Source organism: Petromyzon marinus, chromosome 13 (genome assembly GCF_048934315.1).
Source record: "Petromyzon marinus isolate PM22_M1 ecotype Great Lakes invasive population chromosome 13, UKy_Petmar_22M1.pri1.0, whole genome shotgun sequence".
Taxonomy (NCBI): domain Eukaryota; kingdom Metazoa; phylum Chordata; class Hyperoartia; order Petromyzontiformes; family Petromyzontidae; genus Petromyzon; species Petromyzon marinus.
In genome coordinates, this window is record NC_133679.1 from 12,835,572 (window position 1) to 12,856,984 (window position 21,413).

Consider the following 21,413-nt stretch of genomic DNA (forward strand, 5'->3'; position numbering starts at 1 on the left):
ACGATGACGAAGCTCGAGCGACGATCCGAGCGGCGACAGCGGCGCGCGCGCGCAGTCGCCGCTGCGTTGCCGTGGCGACCGGCGCTCGCCGTTCGTATTGAAACCTAAGGAGCCTCCCCTCCCCTCCCTCACACGGTGGGGGCGGGGTGGAGGAGTGGGGGGGGGGATTGTGGGGGGAGGATTGCGGGGTGAGTGGGCGGGGGGAGGAGCGGGGGGTGAGTGGGAGGGGGAGTAAGGGGGTCAAAGGTCGCCGCCGGGCGCGCCATGGCCGCCGCGCACATGGAGCTGCTGTGCTGGCGGGGAGACTGGGGTCTTCCCTCGGTTGACTCGGGCTGCCTCATCGTCATGGTAGTGGCGTCTTTTTACACACCCAGCGCGCCTGCCTCCATCGCGCGTCCACTTTATGTTGCGGCGGCGGCTGCTGCTGCTGTCGCTGTTAAGGGCCGCTTGGAGCGAGACGGGTGTTGTAGGTGGGCCTGCGTTGTAGGGTCGCGTTCAACTGCAGCGGTAGTCGCCACTGAGAGGTGTGGTGCGGGGGATTGTATGCACAGTTATGTTCATTAATGAGAGCTAGCCTCCTGATAAAAAAAAAACAATTTTGCGGCGTATTTGGCCGCTGCTAGTCGCGCATTCGCGCAGCTGCTGGCAGTTTTGCACGCACCGTGTTTGTATAGAAGTGCGCAGTTCGTGCGCCACCCGTTCTCAAGGTTGCGTCTTCAACCCGGGAGGGTTTAACCGCGTCAGATTAGTCATTTAGCAGTGGCCTGTCTAGTTGATACAGTCACGCCGTATTGGTCTAAGTCTGCAGTGCTTACGATAGATATACTGCAGTGCGAACAAGGCACCAGGGGGTGCATTTAATTTCAACGCGACAACGCTGGATGGCTTCGGTTTCAAGGTTGCGCCGTCAAGAGTATTGTACAGTACTCCATAGGCGGACGGGACTGCATATGGTAGCAATATGTTCAGAAGCTAAATGCCAATGTCGAGGTCTGGTAACTACGACAGGAGGGTATCAGGAGTTATGGAGTTGGTGTAGTTCTGTTATTCCTCCCTTGAAGGAGCGCACACTACGGTAGTGTTATACTGTATGGTCCATAGGGGGCCCTGTTACAGACTACTTTTGCTTACCGTACTATGGTCCAACGCTAACGCTCCCCGCTTTAAACCCGCATCTATTTTAATAATTATTTCTATGAATCTCTGTTAATCGTTTGCATATATCCTTCCCCGCACCTCCGATTAGCACGGTTGGCTACGTACGTAAAAACAGACCGACGTGGTGAAATGTGGTCAAATAATCTCCGCGACCAGCGTAGTGAGGTCCTCAACCAGCAGTGGATTGACAAAGGACTGTTCGTGTATTTTGTTCTCTCATTGCACTGTTGGGTTGGAAAAAAAAGCTGATCCTGTAAATCTCTAAAATCCAAACTAAAACAAATCAACCCCCTTTAAATCACACATTCTAAATTACAGCTTTTGAAGCAAAACTTCGTCGTGTCAACAATTACGTATAAGGTCTTGAACAGCATTTTTTACCTGGGCAGTTTGAAGAACTTGGAAAGAAAATATCATGAAACTCAACCAATTCTAGATTTGAAGCTTTCGTGACTGCAAGGATCCATACTCTTTGTTTCTATTCGGTAAAGTCACATAGGTAAAAATAAAATAACAAAAATCACGACGTTTCGGCCACAACACAAGTGGCCTTCATCAGGTGACGGGACCGGATTGTCCAGAGGACAGCGTTGGAGTGAAGACAGCCAAGCCCAGGTCGCGTCCTTTAAGCTGTGTGGGAGGAAACAAAAAACGCCTTAACAAAGGAATTAGCATAACAATGATGTACTGGACCGGCACGGTGGGGGTGGGGGGGAGTTTACATAATGTTGGTGTGAAGGGAAATAAGCTGCTGTGAAAGTTGGGGATACGACTACTTGAAAAAATATACTGTACCATTGAAAATTAGTTTAATGTTTGGTTTGATTTAGAACATCTTTCCAATAATTGCTTAATTTGAAACCATCCTCTCGGTTGAAATTGTGTCTGTGTTTGTAAATCTGAATTGCCTCGTGGACAAATCTCTGATAAAAACCCGTGGGTTTGCAGAGAACCTTGGTATCGGAGAAAACTATATCGTGATCACCCACAGCGTTGTAACAGTGATCAGCTACGGCAGAAGAATTCGTTCTGCCGTGTTTCAAATCTGATTTGTGCTCGCGAATTCGGTCAGAGACATGTCGTTTCGTCTCCCCGATAATGCAGTCACCACAGGTGCAGCTCAATTTGTAAACCCCGGGGTACTGTAAGTCAGGAACGACATCCTTCACGGATGGGATCAGGTCACGGATTTTGTGTACTGTATTTTTTACCTACGTGACTTTACCGAATAGAACCATAGAGTATCAACCAATTAATTGCATTTCGGCCTGGAGTAGCAAGTTAATCTAGCACATTTTAAACAAATAATATAAAGCAATTTGGAATATTCAGCTACGTACTTATGGCAGTAAATTATCTTTGCTGCAATAAAAACCCAGAACAAATACTGTACTATATTTTAATAATTGCATTACAGTTCCCTCGTTATTCAAGAGGGATATGTTCCGGAGATGCTCGCGAATAGTACATTTTGTGAACAATTATATTGGCCTACGAAAACCTATAATTTGAATGAATTACCTTGAATAAATATGTAAATAACCTCTGAAATACATGACAATTATAAGACAATTTCAAATTGTTCTAATAAAACATAAATTATGATGCTGCCCATCATCACTTTATCTCATCACTTTCATCACATTTTTTCTCTCCCTCGATGCAGTCGTGTAGAGTTCCAGATGCGAATCGCGGATAGCAAGGTCGTGAATAACGAGAGAATACCGTACTGTATAGTGTAATGACATTGATTTTCCTTTTGCAGGCGTATGCCCATTTTTCCAATGCACCAGTAAAACTGAAGAAAACTGGGAATCCAAGGGAATCTTTGACAGGTCAGTGACACCATGGTCAGGTCTTCTTCTATCTTTGTAAAAAATCCTTTTTTAACATTAACATGCACTGAATGTATTACGTGTTCCATATGTTGTGTTCACAGGGTGTTTGCCTATCCTTAAATCTGGAGAGAAAACTATTTCCAAACCACTAAATATTCTCAACTGCTTTCGCAAAGAGGTGAGAAATAGAGCTACTGACAGTGGTTGAGTAATGGTACATTGGCGTTGCTGTCAGAAGATTTGCTTCGGTCATATAAGGGTAATTATTACATATTAGCAGCTCTTAAAAAGTGGCTAAGTTTAACAAAGAAGTGGTTATTCTGTACCCTGAAGATATGGCAAGGATTCGAAGAAGGCAGTGAATTTAACGAGTCTGTGCCTGACTGAGCAAGTGAATATTATCAGCCATCACCCCTGAATATTTATTAATTTATTGCCCTTGTTTTAAAATACTCGGCACAGTAGGACACTGTTGTGCGTGCTGTAAATGTTTTGGATATTTTAAGCACACTTAATAGTTATCTTTAGCTGTTTTAATGTGTACATTTTCAACGGTCTTTCACACGAAAATGTAAAATAGATTTTGTAATTTCAAATAAGGCAACATTTTTATGATGTGAAAACCACAATTTTGCGTAATGTGCGGGTAAAATATGGCTAATATGACTGTCGTGTGTTGTGAACTGTTTATTTAACATCAATATAAAGTATATAATGTAAAAGAGCATTTGCAGGCATTACTACAGGAAATGTTTTTTACTTTTCAGCAATACAATGCAGACTATGACCTTTCTCCTAAGCAAGGGGCCGACACCATGGCGTTTGTAGCTTTGATCGAAGAGAAGCTTTTACCAGCTCTTGTGAGTATATTTGTGGCAAACATCAATATCAGCCGTGCAGTGTTTCCCTCGCAGATGTATATTTTTAATCTACCAAACATGAGACGATAATGCTTACTGACTTGCATAACCAAAACTTGTTCATTACCAGCTTCACACATTTTGGGTGGACGATCAGAACTACACGGGGGTCACGAGGCCGTGGTATGCGTCGACAATGCCGTTCCCATTCAACATGTTGGTGCCATACCGATCCAGCCGGCAGGCGCTAACACGCCTCAAGCTCAGCGTGGGCCGCCCGCCGTATATGAGCCTCGCCGAGATGGAGGCTCAGGTTTGTGAGCCAGCTGCTGGACGTTAGCATTTTCCACACATACATTGGCAGCCACCATGTTATTCTTCGTGTGGTTCAAATCACCTTTTTCATTCTACTAGGAAGTGTTAAATGAGATAAATCTAGTAGTCATTTCCATCAGCTTAACCATATGAGAGCTCGTGATGTGTTTACATGGCTTAATTAAATACTTTCTTTAATTTATTGCCCATCCAGATATATTGGGATGCCAAGGAGTGTTTGAATCTATTGTCCTTCCAACTGGGTGAAAAAGCATTCTTCTTCGGAGAAATGTGAGTTCATAACGTTTCTAGTTTCTGTACACAAGTAACATTGGCAGGGAAATTATCTACACAACGATGGATTAAACATTTAGTGAATGATGGTTTAACATAAGTTCTGTCGATGAAAACTGTCATCAATTCTCACCATGTTTGCTACCCTTTGTTTTTTTCAGGCCCTCGAGCTTGGATGCCGTCGTATTTGGTCACCTTGCCCCACTCCTGAAAGCCCCGCTTCTCACCAAGAAACTTCAACTGCATCTCAAGGCCATTGAAAATCTCTGTGCATTTTGTGAGAGAGTGCTAATGAGGTGTTTTCCTGGACAGGCCCCAGGTACTGTATTCTTGGATGATGCCACGCACAGCAGTGCACGACATGCACCTGAAATGTACCGGCAGACTTTGTGGTAAGACAGGTTAGAAGTTGATTACGAATATAAATAAAATAATTTTTCTACAAGACATGCTTAAGTATGCTGTCTCCTGTGCTCGCTATTTAGAGACATAACTGAAGAAACTATAGTTGTTTGCATTACAGTGCCCGACATGAGCTTGAAGCTTCGATGATGAGATTGTAATTAATTTGCGAATGCAGCTGCTGAGGTGGCACTTTGAAATGAGTTAGTTACTCAGGCAACTTTATTCCTAAAAAAAACGTCTATTCTCATTCACACAATTTCAAACTCTTGTCAGACTTGGACACCTCCAAGATATGGATCTACAATAACTGTTTTGGGGGGTTTGTGTCTTCCTTTAATTAACCACAAAGCCTACCATTTTAAAACCAAACTTCACCCAAAAAAGTACACTCTCCTTTTCTCCCTGCACTTTTGTGACTTTTTGAAAGTAAACTTTCCCCTATCAGGGTCCCCAGCAGGGCCCAATCAGCAGGATGCCAAACTGCGCAAACTGACGCAGCTGGTAAACATGGAGTCCAACCTCATCGAAAAGGTGGCGTTGCTTAAGCTAGCAGTGCTGTGTAGTGTGGTCCATTTATAATTTAAAAAATCACGACCCTCATCCTATAGCTGCATGTGTATTTTTTTCCTGATTGCATGATTATTTTCCCCACTCCATATGCTTGCCACCTTTCTCATCAGTTCCCTATATCTTTACCTTGCTCATATACATTTCCTCACCTTGGTTTCCTCATTTCCTTGCCTTAGGAGTAACCTTACAAATGTGTGATTGCCTTCAATATTCACCGTAGAGAAATGCATCTAATGTGTACAGTGTTGGCCATATGTTTGTTTCAGCAAAGGTTAAATATATCCAATGATATCTTCACCACTATAATGAGTGAACTCTTTTGAAGCAAACATTTAAAGTCCAGACTGAACTTTTTTTGATGCAAAGTAATTGTGGTATTATACCTAATTTTCTAAGAAACATTTTTGCAATTGCTAAATTTCATTTGTTTGGTTTAACTTGTGACGTGACATTCGGCAGTCAAGTACATCTGTTTTTTTTTTTCAAAATGCATCGAGTCTCGTTGATTTTTCAGATGGACGGAAACCTGCGGGCGAGCCCCAAAGTGGCGCGGCGGGAGATGTCAAACCCGAGCATGACAGCCTCCACGCCGACGGAGAACGGAGCACCCTCTCCTTTTCTGCTTCCGTCAGCTTAGCGGCCCTCAGTTGCCTCGTCGTTCTCTCAGGCCTGCTGTCCAAGGCCCAGCAGAGGAGCCAGTGTGCATTGCACACGGCGGAGGAGAGGCGATGAAAGAAATGTGTCCGCTGCTGGTAAATGTGATCAGGGAGTGTCGATGGTCGTGCAATCAAAAGGTTTGTGTTCTACGTCTCAGTTAATGGCCTACACAGGGACAACGTACATGTGGTTCACCGTCCAAATAAAAAATATAAATGCGGAGTTTTAAAAATTTCAGTGGTTTATAAGCGAAGCGTTGGCGACCCAGATCATTGTCTGATAATGGAATGTTTTAACTGGAGACCAACTTTATTAAGGTGAAGACATGCATTGCTAGTATGTGAAATCTGTTGCACTGGATAGAAATGCACTTTCTCCAATTGAAGTATGCCGAGTGTTTGATCATTGTGCTTTACACTTGTACAGCTTTCACTTAAATACATCGTTACCTTTGTTTAAATTATTTAGATTTATTGGAAATTGCAATTGGTTCTTTATTTGCAATAGCTGGTTAAGATTTTTTAATTAAACATTTGTGGTTTTGTCAACCGTTAAACACCTTTGAACGGATGTTTAAATTTTTTTTGCTACATAGCATAACTCAGCTTAAAAAATAAATCAATATGTTGGTTGGCTCTTCAGGGTTCAATAATGTATTATAGGAGACTCATAACTTGTATTTTGTTTCTGTATATAACTATGTATAAACTTACGTGCTTATTCTGCAAGTGTTATTAAACACAATTCGCATTGAAATGTTGACAAACTGTCCTTGGTTTTTAGAAGTGTAACTTTGATATAATGACCTGCGTTTTGTAAACTCATTGCCCGGTGGCAGTTTTTTTTTTACTCTTAAGTGTTTTCTCAGAAAAAAACTACTTGGAACACGCATACATTATTGTTGTATAGCCTCCAAATATGTTTTTAAATATTGTTTGCAATTGCAGTAAAATAATTCACGTTTTCATCTGGGTTGAGAAAAAAATTTCATTTATTGTTTTGACAATTATAAGGTGGCAACAAACCCAAGTTTTCCACATCCACTGTGCAAGTCACGTGACTTTACCGTAAGAACCAAAGAGTGGATTCCTGCAGTCACGAAAGCTTCAAATCAAGTAGAACTTTGTTAAAAAAAATCAACGTGAACATGATCATAACACAAGTTGGGCATTTTGTACCAAAAAATAGTGAAATCAGTCAGGCACTCGTAACAATTATACATAGTTTACGACAGGTGATGAGGTTTTCTGAACCAAGGAGATCACATGATGATGCAACTCGTGATGTTCAACACCATCCTCTCATCGGCCCCAGATGTAGGTCTGAATTGAGTGTTCGGGACTCGTGCAAAGTACAAATCCAATGTCTGGATCTGACAAGGTAAAGGTGACAGCTTCAGGTGTCCTACAGGGACAACGAGAACAATAAATTAATACTTTGATAATACAAGTTAATAAACCATAAATCATTTTATCTGGATTTGCCACCAAGGATTTACGCCTCAAGATGACCAATGAACTCAAATGTTAAATACCAACGATAACATTGACTTGTTTTTGCATAATGATGGGGTGTTCTCCGAATTAACAAAAAACTGCTATACAGGTGTACCCCGATATACATTAATTCGATTTACGATCTGTTATGTTCGTCATGACTTTCGGTTTACATCTCTGTTATTATATTTGATGCCCCCACGGGGAGGCAGACGCTCCCTGCCCTCCTCCCACCCTCCCAATAATCCAACCCCCTCACCACAGCATCATCACACGATGTGCACCAGTTTCTGGTTATTAAGTTATTGTACAGTATTTGCTTTTAATTACCTATCTATATTTATGCATTAAATTATATTGTGTTGAAAAGTTATTTTAGTCGAATTTGGGTCTGAAATTAATTTCTAGGGAACGCATCCGAGGCAAAATAATAGGACCTTATGGGAAAATACGTTTCTATATACGATTTTTCACTTTACGTTATGGTTTTTCAAGAACGCAATCCAAACATAAATTGAGGTGTGGCCATCTTGCACTGGAAACTATTCCATGTCTTTGAAATAAAGTGTGAAGTGCGTCCCCTCCCTCTAGCCTATATTTTGCCTGGTGTCACTCAGGTTTACTTGTACAGTAATTCCTCACCTGTTTAGTACGACCATTACCCCCAAGCCGTCTGGTCGAATAAACGCAACCATTTCCAGCTTTGTGCTGCCACTAGTTTCCAGAGCAATTCTCTGAGAGCCCTCCGGTATGAACTTGCTGTGAATTGGAAAATAGTAAAAAAAAATTAATGCCATCGCTGCACCACGATGCAAATTTAAGCTAAAACTGCCAAACATTCACAGTTTTGGCGTAAGGGGATAGCAATCAGAGTACTTGCCCAGGGTGCAAAGCTGTAAGAGCAATCGAAAAAGTATAAATACATAATATTTTATAGTTGTAGCCAATTTAACGTTACATTATAAAGCGGGCGTATAATGGGTCATGCACACGTCAAATAATAGGAAACAAAAGAAAACATGTCATGGCTATTACCAGAGGTTTACTTTCAAGGGGCATTAAATTCTTTGTTCGCCCAGAATAACACATTAGGGATGGGCCTGTTCTACGGTATTTCAAGTTTATCGACGAACGCCTAGCACAGTAAGGATTAATGTTGCCTGTAATTGTTTTGCAAACCTGAAATGGGCCATGTGGTAGAATAGGGGCTGCTTGTAGAAGACACCCTTGCTTCTGTCCACTATGATGGGACTGTCCACAAAGTTCTGCACCCAGTTAGGACCTCCTTGGAGGTCTAGTGCTAGGTTCCAGTCTGTCCATCCCACCACCCAGTGGTTTAGATCCTGCAAAACAAGAAAGCAATTATCATGGCTATTTTTATAATCAATACACATTTCTAAACTGCAGCATGGTTTCATATAAACGTACATTTGAATTTTTTTCGTAAAAATGGTTCGCACCTGTATGATGTCGTGACTGTATTCATCGCCTCTCTCCCAGCTGCCAAGTAGTACTGCCTTCTCCCAGGGGTTGGAGCCAGCGCATGCCTCAGTTGCGAAGAGAAAGTGCTCCGGGAATAGGTTGTGCGTCCGGCTGAGAGTGGGTTCGGCTGGTATGATGAGGTCAAGGTACCAATGCACTGCAATGCCACTCACGTACTTTGCAGCCTTTGGATCTCCCAGCACCTGAAGTAATTTGATTATGATTAATATAGCCATTAAAATAAAACGTATCAGAAAACGTAGTGGTACAATCCAAATATTTCCATTTTTCGAAGTTAACACAAAGAGATTATCGTATATGGCCATATATCACACAAACGCCTTTGATATTTTCTGCACAAAACCTTGCAGATTGTAAAGGATAGTTAAGTTTGTAGAGCAATTCTGTGGTTTTGTTTTACCAATTTTCCCAAATGCAAAAAGTTAAATGGTAGCGGTTATGCATTTCTCAAACCCTACATTTTTTGTATTTAAAAAATATTTTTCCAATTATATTCCAATGGTGCTATCAGGATCATATAATTCCTGATAACCAATAGCCCAAGTGCACCACTGCATCGTTATATAACGGCTGTAAGGGTGATTATGTTATCCGCACTTGTTTGTGCAGCTCAATACCCTATTGTTGCAAGGCAAACCATCAATGTCCTCAGAGCTGGAACTGCACATTTTGGTAAAAATCAGGTTATTTTGGTTGCCCTCGCTGAGATCATCAACTGATGACACTTGAGAAACAGGTTTAACCACAGGCCATTGCCCTGATTCGAATCCAGAATCTCAGCAATGCCAACTTAGTGTTTTGTTAGTGTCAGCTATCTGATCCACCCAGCTAACTTGCTAAAATCTTACAATTTTTCAACATTTTGCATCAGAAATAGAATCAACAAAACTGGACTCACCACTCGTGCCCAAAGCGGAAGCTGTATGCGTTCATCGTCCAGAATCATGAGCTGTACGCTGTGGTGGCGACTCCCGTGCAGTGCAGGCCCCAGATCCATGGCGATAAAGTCCCGTTGTTGTTCGGGCGTGAAGCCGAGGCACTGGAAGGTGAAATTGGTGAATTCGCCGTCGGTGGGCTCATTCTGTGCCGTCAATGCCCAAAACGTCAAGTTGTGCTTGGCATACTCATCCAGGAACCTTCAAGTACGGACACACATGCTTAGTGTCATTGTTGCAGAAGTATTTTTTTATCACGTGCAAACCGTTCAATGACACTGTATTATGTTGAACTTCTTTCGCACCGTACATAGCCAACAGTGCTAATCGGAGGTGCGGGGATAGGACAAACTAAACACAAAACGCAGTTCTAAAGAAATTAGATTTAAATCTAGATTTAAAGGCGCATAGCTCCAGTGGCTCCCTAATATCGGAAGAGCATTCCAGACGGCTGCAGAAGTGCATCTGAAAGCACGTAATGCAGAGACCATCTCTGTTCAATGGTGAGCCAGAATCCACGGTGAGGATGACTAAAGTTTGCGTGATGGTTTATGCCCCTTAACGACTGCCAGTGGTAAAGCAACATACCATGTGAACAACTTTCTGGAGGGTGTGTATACTTTGAAAATATAAGGTTTTCTCACTTCACAAAGTAGTTGGCCCATGCCTTGTAGTAAACACCTCCAGGCTGTCCCTTGATGGTTCCTTTGCCTGTAAGGGCACCGTTGGTTTTCATCCAAGCAGGCGATGTCCAGGGACTGGCAAACAGTGACACTGGGCGCTGAGACATACTAAGTGCCTGCTTCAGCAGTGGGATCTGCAAATTAAGCAAGGCAAAAGGAAGAAAAGCTGGAAAATGCTCATTGGTGGGAAACATTGAAAATGTAATAAAATTTATAAAAATAACTTTCCCCAACCTTGTACTTAATGTCCTCTTTGGCGAGGCTGAATTTCTTGAGGTCAAAATCATCGGGAGTGTCGGCATAAGTGTAGGGCCGAGTGGAGAAGTCGCATCCTGCCATCGGCAGTCGAACGATGTTGTATTCGGCTCCTGGAAAACAAGCAGGGGCGTTACACATGCTGTCATCACAAGAGAAGAAACACATTTAGGGTCAAATTAATGCTGCTCACCGTCTTCAGTAAAGTAGGCACGCAGAAGCATCTCTTGAGCAGGCGGTGGAAGACTCAAGATGTTGATGGCTGCTGCATCAGTCAGCGCACCTCCAAAACCTTTCACCTTTTGGTGCTTTCTGGTAGGGTCTAATTTCACTGTCAGGTCTGTGGTTGACAAAAAAATGTGCAATCAGCAATTGTAATGTGCCTACGCATGGCACTGCTAATTATTAGCCATTCACTTGCGTCAGTGTACTTGCACCATTTTACACACTCGTAAATGTACTTGTAATAACAACAGTCATGCTCTGACTTTGTATTTGTTTGACTTTGAACTGGCTCTATGAACCAACATTTATCCTCAACCAGCAATCGTGTTGGTTTTGATCGTGACAATGTTCATGGCGATTATGATGACTGGTATCGACCCCCCCATATTAGCTGCCGCCGATTGCTATTGCGATGCACGTCACTGCATATCAGCACTGACCAGGTTGCGTCTGCTGAGCTTGGAAGACCAAGTTGCTTCGCACGAGCCGCTTTCCGTTGCGGTCAGTCTGGTACAGAGCCACCTGTGCACGTCCCAGCGGCCCCAGTGGCTCGGGCGAGTCGCAGCTTCTCGAGTCGCAGCGGCAAACCACCGAGCTCTGGCCAAAGCTCTGTGCGGTGCATGGTTGTGCCACAGTGCCCCCTGCGGTTGACGACACGACACATTCAGGGCACGAGGTGGTGAGGACTTTACAACAGCATTTCAATAAAAACGTAGTTATATACTGTATTACAACACTGTCAAGGGGATCCTGCAATGAGATATTTGCCGACTTTTTCAACGGTTTTACTTAACTTGATTCCTCTGTTTGTCGTGGTCAAATCTTGTAATAAAAATTTCGTCCACTTCCCGTTGTCCAATCAGTTCCACATTTTGCACAAGTACTCAGATCCGGTGACAATGCATGCCTGCATCAATGAATCAATTCGCTACTTTAAAGCAATTTACATTTTGTATGGACGCCTTATTATTTACTAGGACCCAGGGAACCCCCGGACCCGACTTCCTTCTAAGGGCCGGGACCGAGTGGGCCAGTGCCCGGGACCCGAGGGCCTTGGATGGGTCGGGTCAGCTCGCCTCCCCTAGGTCCTCCTAGCCGGAGGGCTAATATCGAGGAAGTAATCCAAGTGCTTAGGACACGCTAGCCCGGAGGCTATACCTCCCCAGGGTATCGGGTGGAAAGGGTCAATACCCCTTTGTGTCAGGGACCTTGTGTTACCATTACAGTTAGAAATAAACGTGTTGCCTCCAGAGAAGACTGGCCGAAACGTCGTGAGAATTGTATTGTGTTTTATTAATTTATTATTTTATTCTCATTCTACGTGACTTTACCGAAATAACCAAAGAAGATGAATCCTCGCATTCACGAAAGCTTTAAATTGATATGTAATAGTCTCACACATGCACACAGGTATGCATATGCAAACTCGTATACACGGAGGTTTGCACTTTAAATACTATGTGTACCAACCTCCAGGATCTCTCAATCCATGTTATGTTGTTTTCAATTACCATTGTACCGAAATTCAACGTAAAAAACATTTCCCGAATTCTTCCTGTCTTGTTGGTAATTGCTCAGAGTTTCGTGTCTTGATTTAATACTTGTTTCGTCTTTCAATCGAGACAAAGAATCCGTGCGAAAATCTCACAATGCAGTGCACCCCATTGTATCAGAAAGAGGCGACAGTGAGCAAGAAAAAAACATTGTCTCCATGGAATCCATCTTTCCTCAGCAACGTCCAAATCAACCAACACAACATGGTCAGCAGTTAATTATTGTGCTGCATGTACGTGAATCATGCATACAAACTGACAGATTCATTGACACACACACCCACAGGGGAAATACACCGCGTGAAATATTTCCTCCAAAGTTATTTGACTGAACTTCAGGATCCACATCAAGTTTAAATTATGCCTAAAGTCAACGTATTATAGATTGTCAAGCGATTTCCCAAGGCTTTTTTTTATTGTAACCTCACTGAAACAACGTGGTTGTCTTTGATGGTGGCATGCTGATCATGTGGAAACATTTTTTTTATAAGCGAATTCACAATTTCAACCTGTAATTTTTTTTGAGATATTATAAAAAGCATCATGACAGTTTTAACAAGAGTAAGTCAATTTAAACAGTTACGGCCAAGTTTGCCGAAATTCCCACAAGTAATACTCAACATTTTACGTGATAATAATCAACATAAAATGTACACCTGTCATTGTACTACATTATAACATCAAATTATCAGTTTTAATGGTATGCAGTCAATTGTAATTGCATTGAAATAATGTTAGTGCGCACCAGCAATGTGACATTACATCACGTGACGTGACAATGACAACAGTTATGTCACAGACGTTACTGTGCCATCATTGTGACGTCAAAATGACGTCACACCAGTCCTCAGGCTATATAAGCTGAAGCACTCTCAAACTGTCAGCAGTGTCGACTCGTCGCAGGAAACAAAGCATCTTGCACCAGACCGATTTAATATTGGAGCTTGTGTAAAGAATTTGAAAAAATGGCAACGTTTGGTTAGATTTTTTACATATTTCTCATACTTTTCAACAGTCAGTACCTGGATTGGCTGCAAACCTCTGGCCATTTGGCCAGTTCTGCGATAATTGCTATGAGCGAGGCCTCCATCAAAGATGCAACTGCAGTGTTTGAGTTGTTAAAAAAGATATGGAATGGTGTTGGGCATGCAATGGCATATAACGGGATTATGAAAACTGCACATTTATTGTGGACCATTGTCCATAAAATATCCATAGACATGTCTGCTATTCATGTTATTCTCATCATCTGCCACATGTGGATCATAAAACATCAACAGAGGGCAGTGATGAAAACAAAATATGCAGCAATTATCAAGAAAGTGAAAATAGTAAGACGACCCAGATTCCGAAAGATCAGACATGAGACCTATATCATAAGGGCCTGCATGGAGACCACAGATGCATCCACCGAGACCAGAGGACGCCGGCCTCATCCTTGGAGTGGGCCCGTGGTTGTGATCGACACTGGACTCAGATATTCCTCAGTCCAAACCACTGGGGACTTCACCAAGAAGACAGACACATCCAAGGTCAGCATTGAGACCAGAGATGCATCCACCGAGACCAGAGGACGCCGGCCTTATCCTTGGAGTGGGCCCGTGGTTGTGATCGACAATGGACTCAGAGATTCCTCTGTCCAAACCACTGGGGACTTCACCAAGAAGACAGACACATCCAAGGTCAGCATTGAGACCAGAGATGCATCCACCGAGACCAGAGGATGCCGGCCTTATCCTTGGAGTGGGCCCGTGGTTGTGATCGACAATGGACTCAGAGATTCCTCTGTCCAGACCAGCGGGGACTTCACCAAGAAGACGGTGGACACATCCAAGGTCAGCATTGAGACTAGAGATGCACCCACCGAGACCAGAGGACGCCGGCATTATCCTTGGAGTGGGCCCGTGGTTGTGATCGACAATGGACTCAGAGATTCCTCTGTCCAGACCACGGGGGACTTCACCAAGAAGACGGCGGACACATCCAAGGTCAGCATTGAGACTAGAGATGCATCCACCGAGACCAGAGGACGCCGGCCTTATCCTTGGAGTGGGCCCGTGGTTGTGATCGACAATGGACTCAGAGATTCCTCTGTCCAGACCACTGGGGACTTCACCAAGAAGACAGACACATCCAAGGTCAGCATTGAGACTAGAGATGCATCCACCGAGACCAGAGGACGCCGGCCTTATCCTTGGAGTGGGCCCGTGGTTGTGATCGACAATGGACTCAGAGATTCCTCTGTCCAGACCAGCGGGGACTTCACCAAGAAGACGGACACATCCAAGGTCAGCATTGAGACTAGAGATGCATCCACCGAGACCAGAGGACGCCGGCCTCATCCTTGGAGTGGATCCGTGGTTGTGATCGACAATGGACTCAGAGATTCCTCTGTCCAGACCACCGGGGAATTCACCAAGAAGACAGACACATCCAAGGTCAGCATTGAGACCAGAGATGCATCCACCAAGACCAGAGGACGCCGGCCTTATCCTTGGAGTGGGCCAGTGGTTGTGGCAGAAGGTCACGGGACAGACCCAGGTGCCATGGGTTGACTGACTGATATGTAAGTCTCACACATGCACACAGGCATGCATATGCAAACTCGCATACACGGAGGTTTACACTTTAAATACTATGTATGCCACCCGCCAGGATTTCTCCTTACATGTTATGTTGTTTTCAATTACCATTGTACCGAAATTCAAACATAAAAACATATTTCCCGAATTCTTCCTGTCTTTTTGGTAATTGCTCAGAGTTTCGTTTCTTGATTTAATACTTGTTTCGTCTTTCAATCGAGACAAAGAATCCGTGCGAAAATCTCACAATGCAGTGCACCCCATTGTATCAGAAAGAGGCTACAGTGAGCAAGAAAAAAAACATTGTCTCCATGGAATCCATCTTTCCTCAGCAACGTCCAAATCAACCAACACAACATGGTCAGCAGTTAATTATTGTGCTGCATGTACGTGAATCATGCATACAAACTGACAGATTCATTGACACACACACACCCACAGGGGAAATACACCGCGTGAAATATTTCCTCCAAAGTTATTTGACTGAACTTCAGGATCCACATCAATTTAAAGCTTTCGTGACTGCAAGGATTCGTCTTCTTTGGTTCTTTCGGTAAAGTCACATAGAATGAGAATAAAATAATTCATGAGGCCATTCACATATACAAGCACAGAGACCATTTCAACCGAGAAGATGGATTCTGGCTTAGTAACCATTGGAAAGATGTTTTAAACCATTTCCATTCTTAATTCATTGTATTTTACGATGACCTTCAGACCGCAGCTCTTTCGCTGGCATTGACTCTTAATACCTCTCACACCACGGTTAATGGTATGGTTTACAACATGGAGTATAACAGCGCCTCGCAGCTGTCTCTCTCCCCCTCCTCTATTCCGACCATGGATGAACTCGTCCGTCTGAACGGGACCCGTAGCTATCCGTGTTGCTAAAGTTGAGGGTAAGAATCCACCCATTTTTCGCCATATAGCATTGTGATATATAACGACTTATTGTTGGTAGCTTAGCTGATTGGAGAATATAGAATTTATTGATAACGTTGAGGTAATTTATATTTTAGTATTTTTATTGGTTCACTATATAGTATTCATTATATATTGTATTGTATACCCAGTTACTGTGAATAGCTCAGATGTGTAGGCCTTAACTTCAACAATGCTAAATTCGCCTAGTTATTTCAAATGCTAAATTCTCCTGTTTGATTTGCACTAGGTGCCTCGGTGAATGTATATGCTCTGACTTTAACATAGCTATTTCTGTGACCAGTTACAAGCTAATCACTCAGCTATTTCAATGCTAAATGCTATGCTAATTCCTTTGTCAAGGAGTGCCTCTGCGGATGTGTATACTTTAACTTAGCTATTTCAATGCTAAATTCTATGCTAATTCCTTTGCCAAGGGGTGCCTTTGCGGATGTGTATGCTTTAACTTTAACATAGCCTTTTCTGTGACCAGTCACAAGCTAATCACTCAGCCATTTCAATGCTAAATTATATGCTAATTCCTTTGTCAAGGCACTTTGTTTCTTCTCACACAGCTTAAAGGTCGTGATCTCTGCGTGGCTTTCTCACTCCAGCGCTGTCCTCCAGACAGTCTCGTCCCCTTCACCTGATGAAGGCCGCTTGTGTTGTGGCCGAAATGTCGTGACAATATTATTGTGTTATTTTATTTTATCAATTTATTATTTTATTCTCATTCTACGTGACTTTACCGAAAGAACCAAAGAAGATGGATCCACATCAAGTTTAAATTATGCCTAAAGTCAACGTATTATAGATTGTCAAGCGATTTCCCAAGGCTTTTTTTATTGTAACCTCACTGAAACAACGTGGTTGTCTCTGATGGTGGCATGCTGATCATGTGGAAACATTTTTTTATAAGCGAATTCACAATTTCAACCTGTAAATTTTTTTGAGATATTATAAAAAGGATCATGACAGTTTTAACAAGAGTAAGTCAATTTAAACAGTTACGGACAAGTTTGCCGAAATTCCCACAAGTAATACTCAACATTTTATGTGATAATAATCAACATAAAAATGTACACCTGTTATTGTACTATATTATAACATCAAATTATCAGTTTTAATGGTATACAGTCAATTGTAATTGCATTGAAATAATGTTAGAGCGCACCAGCAATGTGACATCACATCACGTGACGTGACAATGACATAACAGTTATGTCACAGACGTTACTGTGCCATCATTGTGACGTCACAATGACGTCACACCGGCCCTCAGGCTATATAAGCTGAAGCACTCTCAAACTGTCAGCAGTGTCGACTCGTCACAGGAAACAAAGCATCTTGCACCAGACCGATTTAATATTGGAGCTTGTGTAAAGAATTTGAAAAAATGGCAACGTTTGGTTTGATTTTTTACATATTTCTCATACTTTTCAACAGTCAGTACCTGGATTGGCTGCAAACCTTTGGCCATATGGCCAGTTCTGCGATAATTGCTATGAGCGAGGCCTCCATCAAAGATGCAACTGCAGTGTTTGAGTTGTTAAAAAAGATATGGAATGGTGTTGGGCATGCAATGGCATATAACGGGATTATGAAAACTGCACATTTATTGTGGACCATTGTCCATAAAATATCCATAGACATGTCTGCTATTCATGTTATTCTCATCATCTGCCACATGTGGATCATAAAACATCAACAGAGGGCAGTGATGAAAACAAAATATGCAGCAATTATCAAGAAAGTGAAAATAGTAAGACGACCCAGATTCCGAAAGATCAGACATGAGACCTATATCATAAGGGCCTGCATGGAGACCACAGATGCATCCACCGAGACCAGAGGACGCCGGCTTCATCCTTGGAGTGGGCCCGTGGTTGTGATCGACACTGGACTCAGAGATTCCTCTGTCCAAACCACTGGGGACTTCACCAAGAAGACAGACACATCCAAGGTCAGCATTGAGACCAGAGATGCATCCACCGAGACCAGAGGACGCCGGCCTTATCCTTGGAGTGGGCCCGTGGTTGTGATCGACAATGGACTCAGAGATTCCTCTGTCCAGACCAGCGGGGACTTCACCAAGAAGACGGAGACATCCAAGGTCAGCATTGAGACTAGAGATGCATCCACCGAGACCAGAGGACGCCGGCCTTATCCTTGGAGTGGGCCCGTGGTTGTGATCGACAATGGACTCAGAGATTCCTCTGTCCAGACCACTGGGGACTTCACCAAGAAGACAGACACATCCAAGGTCAGCATTGAGACTAGAGATGCATCTACCGAGACCAGAGGACGCCGGCATTATCCTTGGAGTGGGCCCGTGGTTGTGATCGACAATGGACTCAGAGATTCCTCTGTCCAAACCACTGGGGACTTCACCAAGAAGACAGACACATCCAAGGTCAGCATTGAGACCAGAGATGCATCCACCGAGACCAGAGGACGCCGGCCTTATCCTTGGAGTGGGCCCGTGGTTGTGATCGACAATGGACTCAGAGATTCCTCTGTCCAGACCAGCGGGGACTTCACCAAGAAGACGGCGGACACATCCAAGGTCAGCATTGAGACTAGAGATGCATCCACCGAGACCAGAGGACGCCGGCCTTATCCTTGGAGTGGGCCCGTGGTTGTGATCGACAATGGACTCAGAGATTCCTCTGTCCAGACCACCGAGGAATTCACCAAGAAGACAGACACATCCAAGGTCAGCATTGAGACCAGAGATGCATCCACCGAGACCAGAGGACGCCGGCCTTATCCTTGGAGTGGGCCCGTGGTTGTGATCGACAATGGACTCAGAGATTCCTCTGTCCAGACCACCGGGGACTTCACCAAGAAGACGGCGGACACATCCAAGGTCAGCATTGAGACTACAGATGCATCCACTGAGACCAGAGGACGCCGGCCTTATCCTTGGAGTGGGCCCGTGGTTGTGATCGACAATGGACTCAGAGATTCCTCTGTCCAAACCACTGGGGACTTCACCAAGAAGACAGACACATCCAAGGTCAGCATTGAGACCAGAGATGCATCCACCGAGACCAGAGGACGCCGGCCTTATCCTTGGAGTGGGCCCGTGGTTGTGATCGACAATGGACTCAGAGATTCCTCTGTCCAGACCAGCGGGGACTTCACCAAGAAGACGGCGGACACATCCAAGGTCAGCATTGAGACTAGAGATGCATCCAACGAGACCAGAGGACGCCGGCCTTATCCTTGGAGTGGGCCCGTGGTTGTGATCGACAATGGACTCAGAGATTCCTCTGTCCAGACCACTGGGGACTTCACCAAGAAGACAGACACATCCAAGGTCAGCATTGAGACTAGAGATGCATCCACCGAGACCAGAGGACGCCGGCCTTATCCTTGGAGTGGGCCCGTAGTTGTGATCGACAATGGACTCAGAGATTCCTCTGACCAGACCACCGGGGATACCACCAAGAAGACAGACACATCCAAGGTCAGCATTGAGACCAGAGATGCATCCACCGAGACCAGAGGACGCCGGCCTTATCCTTGGAGTGGGCCAGTGGTTGTGGCAGAAGGTCACGGGACAGACCCAGGTGCCATGGGTTGACTGACTGATATGTAAGTCTCACACATGCACACAGGCATGCATATGCAAACTCGCATACACGGAGGTTTACGCTTTAAATACTATGTATGCCACCCGCCAGGATTTCTCCTTACATGTTATGTTGTTTTCAATTACCATTGTACCGAAATTCAAACATAAAAACATATTTCCCGAATTCTTCCTGTCTTTTTGGTAATTGCTCAGAGTTTCGTTTCTTGATTTCATACTTGTTTCGTCTTTCAATCGAGACAAAGAATCCGTGCGAAAATCTCACAATGCAGTGCACCCCATTGCATCAGAAAGAGGCTACAGTGAGCAAGGAAAAAAACATTGTCTCCATGGAATCCATCTTTCCTCAGCAACGTCCAAATCAACCAACACAACATGGTCAGCAGTTAATTATTGTGCTGCATGTACGTGAATCATGCATACAAACTGACAGATTCATTGACACACACACACCCACAGGAGAAATACACCGCGTGAAATATTTCGTCCAAAGTTATTTGACTGAACTTCAGGATCCACATCAATTTAAAGCTTTCGTGACTGCAAGGATTCGTCTTCTTTGCTTCTTTCGGTAAAGTCACGTAGAATGAGGATAAAATAATTCATGAGGCCATTCACATATACAAGCACAGAGACCATTTCAACCGAGAAGATGGATTCTGGCTTAGTAACCATTGGAAAGATGTTTTAAACCATTTCCATTCTTAATTAATTGTATTTTACGATGACCTTCAGACCGCAGCTCTTTCGCTGGCATTGACTCTTAATACTTCTCACACCACAGTTAATGGTATGGTTTACAACATGGAGTATAACAGCGCCTCGCAGCTGTCTCTCTCCCCCTCCTCTGTTCCGACCATGGATGAACTCGTCCGTCTGAACGGGACCCGTAGCTATCCGTGTTGCTAAAGTTGAGGGTAAGAATCCACCCATTTTTCGCCATATAGCATTGTGATATATAACAACTTATTGTTGGTAGCTTAGCTGATTGGAGAATATAGAGTTTATTGATAACATTGAGGTAATTTATATTTTAGTATTTTTTTATTGGTTCACTATATAGTATTCATTATATATTGTATTGTATACCCAGTTACTGTGAATAGCTCAGATGTGTAGGCCTTAACTTCAACAATGCTAAATTCGCCTAGTTATTTCAATGCTAAATTCTGCTGTTTGATTTCTACTAGGTACCTCGGTGAATGTATATGCTCTGACTTTAACATAGCTATTTCTGTGACCAGTTACAAGCTAATCACTCAGCTATTTCAATGCTAGATTCTATGCTAATTCCTTTGTCAAGGAGTGCCTCTGCGGATGTGTATACTTTAACTTAGCTATTTCAATGCTAAATTCTATGCTAATTCCTTTGCCAAGGGGTGCCTTTGCGGATGTGTATGCTTTAACTTTAACATAGCCTTTTCTGTGACCAGTCACAAGCTAATCACTCAGCCATTTCAATGCTAAATTATATGCTAATTCCTTTGTCAAGGCGCTTTGTTTCTTCTCACACAGCTTAAAGGTCGTGATCTCAGCGTGGCTTTCTCACTCCAGCGCTGTCCTCC

General features: G+C 43.5%; 2 protein-coding genes across 3 annotated transcripts in view; one reads left to right on the plus strand and one right to left on the minus strand.

The window, feature by feature from the left end:
• The first annotated feature begins 225 nt into the window (after positions 1-225).
• LOC116942048 (metaxin-3-like) lies at positions 226-6,853 on the plus strand. 2 transcript variants are annotated; one of them, XM_032953596.2, is made up of 9 exons: positions 226-348; positions 2,924-2,993; positions 3,098-3,174; positions 3,764-3,856; positions 3,987-4,169; positions 4,386-4,462; positions 4,627-4,784; positions 5,316-5,401; positions 5,955-6,853. In XM_032953596.2, exons 1-9 carry the CDS (start codon positions 265-267, stop codon positions 6,075-6,077), a joined length of 951 nt encoding a protein of 316 aa, XP_032809487.1. In that variant the 5' UTR covers positions 226-264; the 3' UTR covers positions 6,078-6,853. The 2 variants fall into 2 exon arrangements, with proteins under 2 accessions (XP_032809487.1, XP_032809486.1); XM_032953595.2 differs by lacking the exon at positions 5,316-5,401.
• A 217-nt stretch (positions 6,854-7,070) lies between these two features.
• The window catches only part of GBA1 (glucosylceramidase beta 1), a 123,087-nt gene continuing 108,744 nt past the window's right edge, over positions 7,071-21,413 (minus strand). The window contains exons 3-11 of the mRNA XM_032953594.2: positions 11,635-11,835; positions 11,163-11,309; positions 10,949-11,082; positions 10,676-10,848; positions 9,995-10,232; positions 9,054-9,278; positions 8,773-8,936; positions 8,236-8,352; positions 7,071-7,501 (exon numbers count right to left, since the gene is read on the minus strand). Coding sequence (XP_032809485.1) covers positions 7,399-7,501; positions 8,236-8,352; positions 8,773-8,936; positions 9,054-9,278; positions 9,995-10,232; positions 10,676-10,848; positions 10,949-11,082; positions 11,163-11,309; positions 11,635-11,835 — 1,502 coding nt within the window. The 3' untranslated portion in view covers positions 7,071-7,398. The remainder of the gene's footprint in view (positions 7,502-8,235; positions 8,353-8,772; positions 8,937-9,053; positions 9,279-9,994; positions 10,233-10,675; positions 10,849-10,948; positions 11,083-11,162; positions 11,310-11,634; positions 11,836-21,413) is intronic.